At 49.9% G+C, this 12,367-nt stretch overlaps 1 protein-coding gene across 1 annotated transcript in view; it reads left to right on the top strand.

The window, feature by feature from the left end:
• Window positions 1–12,367, top strand: part of LOC103185067 (FYVE, RhoGEF and PH domain-containing protein 3) — a 60,330-nt gene that overhangs the window by 30,079 nt on the left and 17,884 nt on the right. Inside the window, exons 2-4 of the mRNA XM_042339681.1 lie at window positions 4,308–4,460; window positions 6,042–6,225; window positions 7,889–8,486. Coding sequence (XP_042195615.1) covers window positions 4,308–4,460; window positions 6,042–6,225; window positions 7,889–8,486 — 935 coding nt within the window. The remainder of the gene's footprint in view (window positions 1–4,307; window positions 4,461–6,041; window positions 6,226–7,888; window positions 8,487–12,367) is intronic.

Genomic DNA, 12,367 nt, shown 5'->3' with positions numbered 1-12,367 from the left:
AGAGTATACTGTAAAGTGTAGTGACCGTATATTTTGTGGGTGCAATGTGCGGATCGCTGATCCACGGGCGGGGGCTGGGGGCAGAGTGGGGGCGCGAAAGCACAGTCAAAGGGAGAGGCTTCCAGGAAGGTTTTGTAGACAGAGAAAGCGCAAGACGGTGGGAATTTGGGGGAACAGCGGGGGGTGGGGGACGGGAGGGGAGGGAGTGGTTGGGGTCAAAATGTCTGAAGGCTCAGTCATCGTTAGTGCCACAGAGGGAAAGCTTCTGGACAGCGCTGTATATATTTATGTCAGTTCTATGTAAATTCTTTCGAGATCAAAGCTCATCCGTCGAGCAGGATTTAGCTGTAAAGTTAACCGGATTCCCCATCTTAAATCCACTCGCTCGTGCAGTAGTTTGGGATTTAAAACCCTCCTGGAGGATACAGTTGCAATCAGTGTCGCGCACACTATAGGGCACGAGATAGATTGACACCGGCTAATCCTGCCGCATAATCCCAACACACTTGCCACGCTTTGATTCGATCTGAAAAAAAAATCCCCCCCACCCCGTCTGGAGGCAGAGGTCAGGTTTCTGCGTTGGGGGCTGGGGTGGGGGTGGGCAGCGTGACAGCGTTCATTGGGGGTTGCGTGCGTGGGGGTTATTTGACAGTGTGTGGTGAGGGCGGTGTGACAGAGTAAGGAGGTCTGATGTGCAGTAACCTTGGTATCTGCCTGCGCGAGACGCACTGTGCTGGAGGGTGACATGTTGAGTGATCTCTGGTGATCGAGTGTGTGTAATAAGATGACTCCTGATCCCCAGGTGTGGTGCCCGAGCCAGGCAAGGGAGACGATTACACAGCACTAATGTACTGCCCCTGCCGTTAGAGTAATGTTGAAGTGTTGATCTGTGCTCATTATTGCTCTGTAAATCTTTACAAATGCGCTTATTTGGTCTCGGTCCGATTTTAAGTAGTCTGTTTGCCTCTTTTCAAATTAGATCTCTCCCTTTCTGTCTCTGTCTCTCTCTCTCTCTCTCTCTCACACACACTCTCACACACGCACACACGCTCTCGCCGTGTCTCGTTCACACTCTCTCTCACACACACACACACACACGCGCGCCCGCGCGCGAGTGTGCTCTCTGTCTCTCTCTCTCTCTCTCTCTCGTTCATATTTTTCTTTGCTCTGGCAACTGGGTCAGAAGATGGTGGGTTCACGTCCCACACATCGGGGACTTTGAGCTCCCAGTCTAGGCTGACGCTCCCAAGGCAAGGCTAGAGGGGAGGGGGTGGGGAAGAATGGTATGGTTGGCGGTACATTCCTTCAGGTGAGACGTTCAACCGAGGTGCTGTCTGTGCCTGTTCAGGTGGAGATTCGGGAAGGATGAGATCAGATATGATCTAATTCCTCTCCCCCCGCTGGCAGGGCAGGGTAGGGACAGGTAGAGGAACCTGTCCTGAGTTTACCTGGGCTCTACAGTGTCGATTTCCCCCTAATAAATCACAGTTAGGGAGTCAAAACGGAGACGGTACAAATTAACATTTACACATCATCAGCCGTTCGGGTCAGAAAAACTCTCAACGTGTTTGATAGTACTGACTGAGCTAAAGGTGACCGAAAGCGTGGTCAACGAGGTAGGCAGCCTTTAAGATTGGGGGTTAGTATGACAAGTTGCTTTAAACTACCGGAACGGCTTAGTATCCGTTGTACGCCAGCCTGGATCAGTGCGAGCGCTCTCACCTCTGAGTCAGAAGGTTGTGGGTTCAAGCCTCCAGGTCGGGACTTGAACTCACATAGCCTAAGCAGACACTCGGATGGAGCACTGGGTGGTGGGGGGGTGGGTGTTGCATTGTCGGAGGTTCCGTCCATCAGATGAGACGTTAAGCCTGTTCAGGCGGACGTTTAAAGGTCCCGTGGCGCTGTTCGAAAAGAGAAGGGAGTTTCTCTCTCTCTCTCTCTCTCTCTCGCTCTCTCCCCCGCTGTCCTGGCCAACAATTCCGCCCCAAATAAAACCGGTCCCTCGTTTCATGGCTGTTTGTGTGGGATGTCGCCGTGAGGAATTGTGCTGCCGCATTTGCCTACAAAATACACAGTCACTCCATTTCACTGTAATCCCCGTCAAGCCTTTCAAAACGTCCTGCAGACAAGGCTTATTATTAACATTATTATTATTATTATTCTCACGAACGCCAAGTCAGTGGATAGCCGGGTCTTCTCAATAGGAATGGCCTATTGTGCGTTCGCCATGAGGTGTGAGGTAGTGAGTCACTGAGCTCTGAGCACAGTGACTGTCAGCGGATGCCCAGATGCCCAGACAGTTCACACTCCACTTGACTGATGTGATGTGGGACGACAGCCAGACTGAAGCATCGATCCCCGGGGAGACGACGGGCTGTGCTCGATGTGACGTGCATTGTGTCCTGGATTCCTGCTCGCTGCACATCGCACACGTCTTTGTGGCATTTATTATAATAATAATAATAATAATAATAGTAATAACAATAATATCACAATATTAACCCGCGCGTTTGCCACGGCACCTCTCGTGTGCTGAGGACGACTGGAAGCACTTCACGGGATTTTATTGCAAAGTGTAGTGACTGTGCATTTTGTGGCTGCTGTGCCGCATTTATAAGACAGGTATATAATGGGCCAAATGGCCCCCTACTGTGCCATAAACGTCTACCGTTCTCTTTGCCTTTGACACAGTGTTTGTGATGTCGAACCATCTCAAAGCACTTTGCAGTAATTACTGTCAATTGCAGTGAAACATGGCAGTGATTTTGAGCGCAGCAATGTCCCCACAATCGCTGCTTGAATGGCCAATTTTCTTTGTATCTGGGGGAATGTTGGCCGGAACACCGGGGAAAAACTCCTTTCACTTTTCAGATAGCATCACAAGGTCTTTAACCCGGGCCCGAGCAGGCAGACAGGACCTCGGGTTTTAATGTCTCATCCAAAGATCGAAACACCTCTGTCAACGGGAAGTTCCCAACCCTTCCCACCCCAGCAATGCCCCGGCACATCAGCCCGCGGTGAAAGTGGAGCCCTCTCCAAGCTCAAGAACGCTCAGTTGTTTGTGGTTGAGTTTGGAGGCCGTTGATCTGACTGCTGTAAAGTGATACCTCCTCTGGCTGAAGGTTATTTTCGTTCAAAATTGCAGGGTGGTTAGCTAAGCTGCTGCGTTTATAGGTTTGGATATTGAATTGGCAACTCAATAGCTTTNAAAAAAATTGCTCTCGACTGGGTTCAGGCCGTATCTGGATGGAGTGACTCCTCACCATCATGTGTCCAGGGATAACCTCTGTCGACGGGAGCTGTCACTTTCACAACCCCACCTTTGTGGAGATGCTCATTGAAAGCCAATGGATAAAGGTCTTTTCTATGACGATCCTTGCATTTCTTAAGAGACAGCAAAGGTCAGGAGACACACGAGTGACTATCGAGGATTGATCGATTGAAGAATGGATGGATGGATGGGTGAGGAGAAAAGCCTCCTGATCAATAAAACATTAAGGGATCGAGAGAGAGGGAAAGGGACTGGAAGGTGGGATATTTTTTCAAGGAGAAACGGGGGTTCGGTGGCACAGATAAGGCTGGTCAAACAGTCCTCATCTGTGCCGAAAATTCCTCCGTTTCTTTGTGCTTTCTTACGTGCTGAGCAAGTGAAAAATTAAATGGTCGTGAGAGTACGGGGGACAGTGAAACCCGCAAAAACCCGCTTGCTACACAGCAACTCGCTGCGCAACGCTCCAGGAAACTGGGAATACATTTGTTTTCCTACGCAGTTAAATTCTGTTAAGTTCCTTCGGATGCGAGTTCCCAAGGCACCAAGCCCATCATTACAGCGATTTGGGAATTGAGCAAAATGACTCGATGTGGTTTTCTTGTGATAAACGCTGGGGTCAGTCAGGCTAAAAAAAAAATAATCTACGTTTTGGGACTGAATTTTTGAAAACTTTGCGAAGGCCACTGTGGGGAACCTAATTGAGGGTCGATTTTGAGAAACTTTTTTGTGGGAGACTGCTGTACGCAGCGTTTCACCCACAAATACACAGTCAATTCACTTTACAGGATACCCCACGACGCGCTTTGAGATGTCTCGAAGACGTGATGAGGCTCAATAATGAATGCAAAGAGTGTTGTTGTTATAATCTGTTGAGCTGGAACCAACCACCTTCTTTCTGAACCAGAAGGTGACAGTGTCACTGACCGAGGCCAGGTTGGAAACACATTGGAGGAGAATGGTGAAGCAATGTCTATGGAGGAACATTGCTGGCGTCTGGGAGACATCAGTGGAATTGTTCACCGTTTCTCTCTCGCAGGTTACCCCAGAGGTCCACCACAAGTCCACCGCAAATCTAGCCCAACCTTGGAGTTCAGGGACCTCAGTTCTGGACCATGCATTCAACCAGCAGGAAGAACGCCAGCCCACAACTCAGCAGCTGTGAGGAAAGCTACACCCCAGAAACCACAAGGCAAGTGGGCAACAGTGAGGACGGGGGAAAAAATCACCTGCAAAATACGCAGTCACTACACTCTGCAGTAAAATCCTGTGAAGCGCTTTGAGTCGTTCTTCCTAACGCCGTCCTTTGGTCCATTCCACTCGGGCAAAGGAAACTCTGCGGCAGTCGAGGAGGCCGTTGTAATGACCTTTGCAGTGACCCTGGGCCAGTGTGCAGAAAGATTTTTTTGACACGTCGGGGAATTTCAACTCGCACAGACCAGGTTGTCCGTGCAGGTTGGACACCAGCTGATGCGGACAGTCACTTGAGTCGGCTGTGCCCGTTGCCCCTTTAAGACACAGCTCTGCGTAATGGCGTTCTTTTTTTTTTTCGTGTGCAAGGCTCTCAAGCCAGGCTTGACTTCACACCTCATTCTGTAACCGCGTTGCTGTAGGTTACCGCTTACATAAAGCTGCCGTGGCCGATTGGCCCACGTACAGAGAGAGTCACAGTTTCTCCAAAGGGGCAAATTATTTCTTCTTGCAACACCCCTTCCCCCCCCCCCCAACCCACCACCCTCGCTCTCCCCCTCCCACTTTTCGGCACTCGTTTTGCTTAATAATTGCCCCAGCGCCACCCTGACAATGTCAAACATGTAACCACCAGGTTTTCAGACATTGCACTGCAGTGCCTGAAAGAGGAAGGAAGCTGTGAAGGAAGCTGAATTGGGCTGTGGCCACAGAGACAGAGAGACCTGCTGTGTTTGCCTCCACGCTCAACCAGTTCCTTTGCCGAGGCTACAACAAGTCGCTATGATAAAGCTCCCGCCGTGTGGCTGGTGCAGTCGATTGGCGCACTGCAAGAAATAATGATAATCCTCAGCATTTGATGTAGCGCCTTATCGCGTCCTTGAGACGTCTCAAAGCGCGTCACAGAATATATTGTGAAGTGGAGTGACTGTGTATTTGGTCAGTGATGCAGGCTTCCCTCGGGTGTGTGTGTGTGTGTGTGTGTGCGTGTGTGCGCGCGCGCGCGTGCGTGCGTGCGTGCGTGTGTGTGTTTATAGCATTAACGTCCCTCCCTCACTCCCCTCCTCCGCCACCTTCACCGCAGTCCCATCACACTGCAATACAAAAAAAAAACCCACATTTTTTTCAATATAGACCAGAGTTATCATTACTTCCTGTTTTAGCAATGAGGAAGAGCAAAACTTAAAGCAGTGGAAGATCGCAGGCCAGACCGGGGTGAGGGATGTCTGCCCCAGTGAACGGCTAGGAATGGAGCCCAGGAGTGCTGCACTTTACCAGGGATACAGCTAGAGTTCCACTGGGTTTCTCAGGGGGGGGGCAAGGGCAGGAGCAGAAAAAAAAACCGCTCACCACCAGCCCCCCCTCCCTCCCTCCCTCCCTTCCCCTACTTGCAGAAAGCAATACCGAGCCCTGAGACTTGACTTGCTCGCCCAGGGAGATGCTTGCGAGAACCGAACGGTATTTTTTTCTCTTAACGGCAACAAAGAGACGAAGCAGCCCGCTGTGAGGAGGAACGCTGGGGACGTTGAAAGTAACTGTGTTTTCGTGTTTTGTTGTTGTTGTTGTTGTTTGTCGTCTGGCTCAGTACCTCCTAAGCCCCTCCACCTTCAGAGCCTGTGCCAAGAGGGAGTGTTCCAGCTCATCCCGCCAGCCCCGACCAGGCCCTTACCAGCTGACCCCAGACCTGCCAACTCTGCCAAGACCGAGATCAAAGGAGAGCCAGCCTTGCCCTGTGTCTCCTTGCTCATCGAGAGGTTTGAAAGCGTCAGGTAAAAAAAAAAAAAAAAATCCACCCGCCCACTGCACGTCCTGCGATTGTTATTGTGATCTTGGCGATTTTTTTTGGTGGGGGGTGGGAGGTGAGAAGGGGGAAGAGAGAGGGCTCGGGTTCATTTCGTTACCGCCAGTGAGTTCAAGAGAATTGATTACCCCCGCCCCCACGTACTTCACGAGAAGCCCCGGAAAAAAATAACTTATTCCTGTCGTAAATCTTCGAAGTCCTGTGTCAAAAGCTTAACGATACTTTCTGCAAACTTTTTTTTTTAAAAAAAGTCCGTTTTTTTTTTACCCGTGGACTTTCGTCTCTTTTTATGACAAGTGTTCAACCACAGAATACGCAGTAATTCCTCTTTATTGTGTATCCTGCGAAGCGCTTTGAGATGTCTCGATGACACGATAAGGCGCTGAGTCAAATCCAAGGATTCTTATAAGTGCATTTCACTTACGAAAAGTATTTGAGAATTAAGTTTCTGTCTGAATTCAAGGTCTTGACTGAATGTGAATAAGACATTAGGGAAGTGGATTCATCTGAACTCCCATCTCTTTTGCTGCTGCTGCTTCGTGCATGTTGGCTGTCATGTTTACCTACGAATGCACAGTCACTACGCTTCAAGGTGAAATCCCGTGAAGCGCCTTGAGACGTCTCGATGGCGTGATAAGGTTCGGTGTCAAATGCAAAGGTTATTATTATTATTATCATCATCGTTATATGTTATAACTTCCAACAGTTCGGATGAGAGACAAGTCATCATATTGGTGTATTAGAACGGATTAGTGTTTAGCCGTATAATAGAATCCAACACAGAACTGAGAGCGGCTTAAATGAGTCCAAAAATATTTGCCCCGAGGCATTGGGGGTTAATGTGAGTGACAAGTCCCCCCGCGGATGATCGCTGTATCTGTCTGGGCCTCGGGGGTTATTCATACAGCTGCAAAAAAAAGGCGTGACACAGGGTGTGATAATTATTACACATAGAATTTTTCACACCTTGAGTTAGTTGCTTCTTACACCACACGGCCTTTGCTACTCTGAACTTGTCCGAAGAGCATTTTGGGGGATATATAATACATATATATATCTCAAAATTAATAAACTCGGGAACATAATAATAATAATAATGATAATAATAATAATAATAATAATAATAATAATAATCCTTACATTTGATGTCAGAGATACTTCCGATGCACGTTCTGTGCGCAGGAAGTGACATCGCTCATGACTTGACAACAACAACAACAGCAACAACCGTGTAAATTTCTCCCCCAAAAAGGAGGTTGAAATGTGTGGAAATCGTCTCTTCCTGGATCCCCGTTTAATCCGTTCGCCGATTGACATTGGGAAGAGGGGGACGGAAGGTGTGTGTGTGGGTGAATACAGCATATATATGTGATGTGAGCAGGTGATGATAATAATAATAATAATAATAATAATAATAATAATAATAATAATAATAATAATAATAATAATAATAATAATAATAATAATCCTCACATTTGATACAGCGCCTGATCACGTCTTCGAGACGTCTCAAAGCACTTCACAGGATACGCTGTAAAGTGAAGTGACTGTATATGTTGTGGGCGAAATACAATTAGATTTACTCGCCGCCCGACGCCACTCACCCCGCTCGCTCTCTCTTGTCCCTCCAGGAAGCCGAGCCTCGAGGTTGCGGGCAGAAACCAGTTGAATTTGACGCTGAGAATGGAGCCCTCGGCGCAGGGCTCCTCCGAGTGCGTCCCTCCCGATTCCGAGCCAGAGCCGGAGCCGTCGGAATCTGCGGAGGTTCCCAGCGGTGAGGAGGAGGCGGGCGCCAGCCAGGCCGAGGTCAGCATGGACGTGAGCGAGCACTCCAAGTCCAACCTGGTCACCATGAAGGACCTGCCGGAGAGCGAGCGCAAGGAGAGCCACTGCGTCTCCGTCAGCACGGACGGCGAGACTGGCAACCGGGCCGAGGACGGCGAGTCCAGCCTGGAGCAGAACGGAAAGATCCCAAACCGGGACAGCGGCATCGACAGCCCCTCATGCAGCGGGGACGGAGAGGGCTTCCCCAACGAAGAAGGGGTGGCGGAGGACAAGAAGGGCTCGCGCCCTGGCACCGAGAGCGAGACCGACATGGAGGCGAAGCCGGAGACCCAACCCAAACGCGACTCGACCCAGGAGGAAGACGACAGCGACATGGACGACGGCAGCAGCGAGGAGAACGAGCCGCCCGAACTGCCCAAGGCCGAGCAGCCGGAAGCCACCAAGGTAAGGAGCCTCCTCGAGTTCCGTCCATCTCATTTCCAGGAAGTCCCTGTGGCTCAGCGGTGAGAGCACTCGCCTCGCAAAGCAAGAGGATCCCGGGTTCGATTCCCGACCGGGGCGAAACCTTAGGCAAGTTTTCTCACTCCACACACGCAAGCACACGCGCCTCTCTGTTTACCCAGCAGTAAGTAGGAACCTTTCCAGGGGTAATAATCTCTTTTTTTAAAAAAAAAGTAATGATAATTTGGTCACCCAATCCACGACTGCTTGTGGAGCATCGCTGTGCTGGAGGGCATATTGCTTTGTCAGAGGTGCCGACCTGCGGGTAAGAACTTAAACCGAGGACCCGTCTGTGCCTGTTCAGGTATATATCTCCTGACGCTGTCGGAAAAGAGGATTAGAATTTCTTCCGGCTTCCCGGTCAACGTTCCCCCAAGTAAAATTAGTCAACTCTCTCCATGGCTGTTTGTGTGCACAAAATATTGGCTGCCGGGTTCACCAACAATTACACTGTCACTGTTACTTGAAAGTAAAACCCTATGAAGCAATTTGAGACATCTCGGTGATGTGAGAAGGAGCTGTATCAAAATACAAGGATTATGAGTATCTCTTGTAGCCTTGGGTTGACTAACTCACCAAATACCCAACTAATTGCCTCTTGAGTCTCAATCCGAGACTGTTTGTGGGACACTGCTGTGCGCAATTGGCTGCTGCGTTTCCACCCACAAAATACAGTCACTCCACTTGCCGCTGTATTCTGTGAAGCGCTTCGAGACATCTCATGAGACGTGATAAGACGCTGTAATCAAATGCAAGGATTATTATTGAATCTGCCGACGCGGTGTTCCTCCATGGACCGTCCATTCTCTGCCCGGTGTAGTTTAACCCGAAATTTCTGCTCGTCTTCTCTTCTGAGCCCGAGTGTGTCCTTCACTCCCCCCCCCCACCATCCCCCACCTCCTCCCACCCACTCCCTCGCCCCAGGTTTTCTGACCGTGTTGAAACAGATTCAAATTCATCTTATTATTATACCCTTTGGCAACTTGAACACTTCAATAAAATCTCCCCTGAGGGTTCCTCTCCCATCAGTTCCCGGTTTCCATAATCCTGTGACTCAGGTCTCAGATTCCAGCTGCCATTTCTAATTGCTCTTTGCTGTCCTCTCTCAAGTCAAGATCAGAGCTCTGGAGTCCTTTGATTAGAACGCTCGCCTCGCAAGCGAGAGGACCCAGGTTCGATTCCCGGGGGGTGTGACAACTTGGGTTTCCTCCGCGCACCCACACTTCTGTTTACCGAGCAGTAAGCAGGAACCCAGTTGTTAGACGATTGGCGGATTTCTTTCCGGGGGTAATAATCCTTCAGGGGGGGAAAAAATGGGGTCACTCAATCCATGACTGTTTGCGGGGACGCTTCTATGCGCAATTGGCTGCCGCGTTTCGCCCACAAAATACACAGTCATTTCATTTTGCGGTGTATCCCGCGAAACGCTTTGAGACGCCTCAACGATGTGATGAAGCGCCATATCAAATGCATGGATTATTATTATTATTATCATAACACGACCCGATGTAATTCTGGTTGTCGCGAGAGACGTAAACCATTGTCGGTCCCGCGCACGACAATTTACCGTGTGCAAAATCGAAGAGGGAGGCAGACCGGGTTGAGGAGGGAGGGCGAGCGAGTGGGGGTGGAGGCGGGGGTAGAAACCACCAAGGTACAGAAATAGGATCGAAAAGAATCTTACAATTTGCCGTCAAACTGCCAGCAAACGAAATAGACATCAGTGTAGGCGTGTAATTGCAGCCGAGCGGTGAGCCAGACCTTCACAATAAAACTATTTTAAGAGATAGCGCTTTTACCCCTCTGGCTAAGTACAGAAATCTGAGGCTAATGTAGGTACTTACAACCAGACACAGGAATTAACAGCGTGCAAGAGAGTTGAGTGGCCTCACAGAGGAGTTTTGTTTTTGTTCTGTATTTCTTTCTCGTTTTCCTTCCCGCCCCTGTCCCCAGAAATTGTGATGTCAAAATGTTGCTGAAAGTTCGCCGACAACAACTTGTATTTATATAGAGGGCTTCACGCAGCAGGTTAACCATTGGAGCGCTTTGATGTGACGGCTTCCAAACCAGCGTCCTTCCTCTCGTGTTCTCGTGCGACCTTGTCCAGTTTCCGGGGAGGTTGTAAAGGGTTCTTCCTCCCTTCCCCTCACCCCTCCCTCCTCCCCACTCCTTGCCCAGGGGTACCTAGGCCAGCTCAGTGCACTGGCTGAGATCAGGTTCTCCCCCCAGCACGAAACGAATGGGGTTGAAGTGATGGCTTTCGTGTGCGTGACCCAGTCTCACACCATCCAATGAGCCACCAGGAGAGACTCGCTCCCATCGACATGTAAAGCTATCTGGGAGGCAGTGAGCCCAGACAACACCAACAACTTGCATTTATGTAGCACCCTTCACGCAGCGGTGGAGCCTGACTCCGAGCCGAGGAGGAGGGGGTGGGGGAAGTGACCGTAAGTGCGGTCGAAAAAGGAAAGTTTTCAGGCAGGACTTGAAAAAGGGGAGAGGGGGGCTGCAAGGCAGAGGGATTGAGAGATAGTGTTCCAGAGTTTCGGGTGTAGTGGCTAGAGTCTGACCTTCAGACTCCACATGAAGCACGATTCTTGCTGCGAGTGTGAAGTCATGGGATTTTGTGGTCTTCAGGTTTGAGACTGTTCCAGGTTTCACTAATACCATTTTATGAGCTCTCTGCGGTTGAGCGAGAGGAAAGTTATTGCTGCAACAAACATTTCAGTGTCAGGCTCTTGCTTGGAGGAATTCGGAGAAGAGTCCTCCCACCCCTGGTCCCTTCCTTCAATCACTTTGCTCGCAGGATGATTAGACATCTTGTTAACCCTATCTCCCTGCTCTCACCCCATCGTGTCTGTGCTGGTGCTCCTCATCCAGACATTTAGCACATCTAGGCTCAACTACACCAACTCCCTGTTTGTCGGCCTTCCCAACTCTTCCCTCCACAAACTGCAGATCATCCAGATCTCTGCAGAAAGCATATCTCAAGATCCTCCTGTTGGACCGTGCATTTGGCCACCCTCCTACCCCTACTCTCCCTGCCTCCACCCCTCCTGATCCCAACCCCCTGCTCGGGTCCAAATCCCTGACTGTCCAGCATCTTGGGACGTCCTCCCGAAGTGAAAGGTACTGTGTAAATGTTGTTGTTGTTGCCTGCTCCACTATCAGCCTTTCTGCCCCCTCCCTCTGTAAACTCCATCCGGGAACCCCTCCGCCTCACCCCCTCCCTCGGCTCCTTCAAGGACCATCTCAAGACCTTCCTCCTCGACTGTGCTTTCAGTCATCTTCCTCCTCCACTCCACCTGCCCTCCAACCCTCTCTGATCCCAACCCCAAGCTCAGGTGCAAACCCTTAACTGTTGAGCACCTTGGGACTTCCTCCAGACCTGAAAGGCAAGTTGTTATTACAAATAATAATGCTAGCGTTTTGATATTTCTGTGGGGTCGGGGGAGGAGGGCAGGGGAGGAGAGGATGAGCTTTTATCATCTCGATCAAAGCTGTAAATCCATCAGTCTGCCCTCAATATAATGATGAGGAGCAGAATTTTTTGAATCGAGATAGGATGTGGTGACTGCCACAATGCAGAAGTTAATTGAGAGCGAAACAAAGAGAGGAGTGTTTGTGTTTTTTCCTCTCTCTCTCTCTCTCTGTCTGTCTATCTGTCTGTTATTTTAACCAGGCCTTGGCATTGGGGTCACGCACATCGGGGAGAGAATAGACCGAAATAGGCAGGAGCAGGCGTCAAATTTAGAGCCGGTCACTTAAGCTGCCGAGAAATAATGTCCGCAGCTTTCTCTCTGTTTTAAAATAAGAACCCTCGT

Source organism: Callorhinchus milii, unplaced genomic scaffold (assembly GCF_018977255.1).
Source record: "Callorhinchus milii isolate IMCB2004 unplaced genomic scaffold, IMCB_Cmil_1.0 Scaffold12, whole genome shotgun sequence".
Taxonomy (NCBI): domain Eukaryota; kingdom Metazoa; phylum Chordata; class Chondrichthyes; order Chimaeriformes; family Callorhinchidae; genus Callorhinchus; species Callorhinchus milii.
The sequence above is the reverse complement of the archived record's forward strand: the minus strand, read 5'-3'. Positions and strand labels throughout refer to the sequence as shown.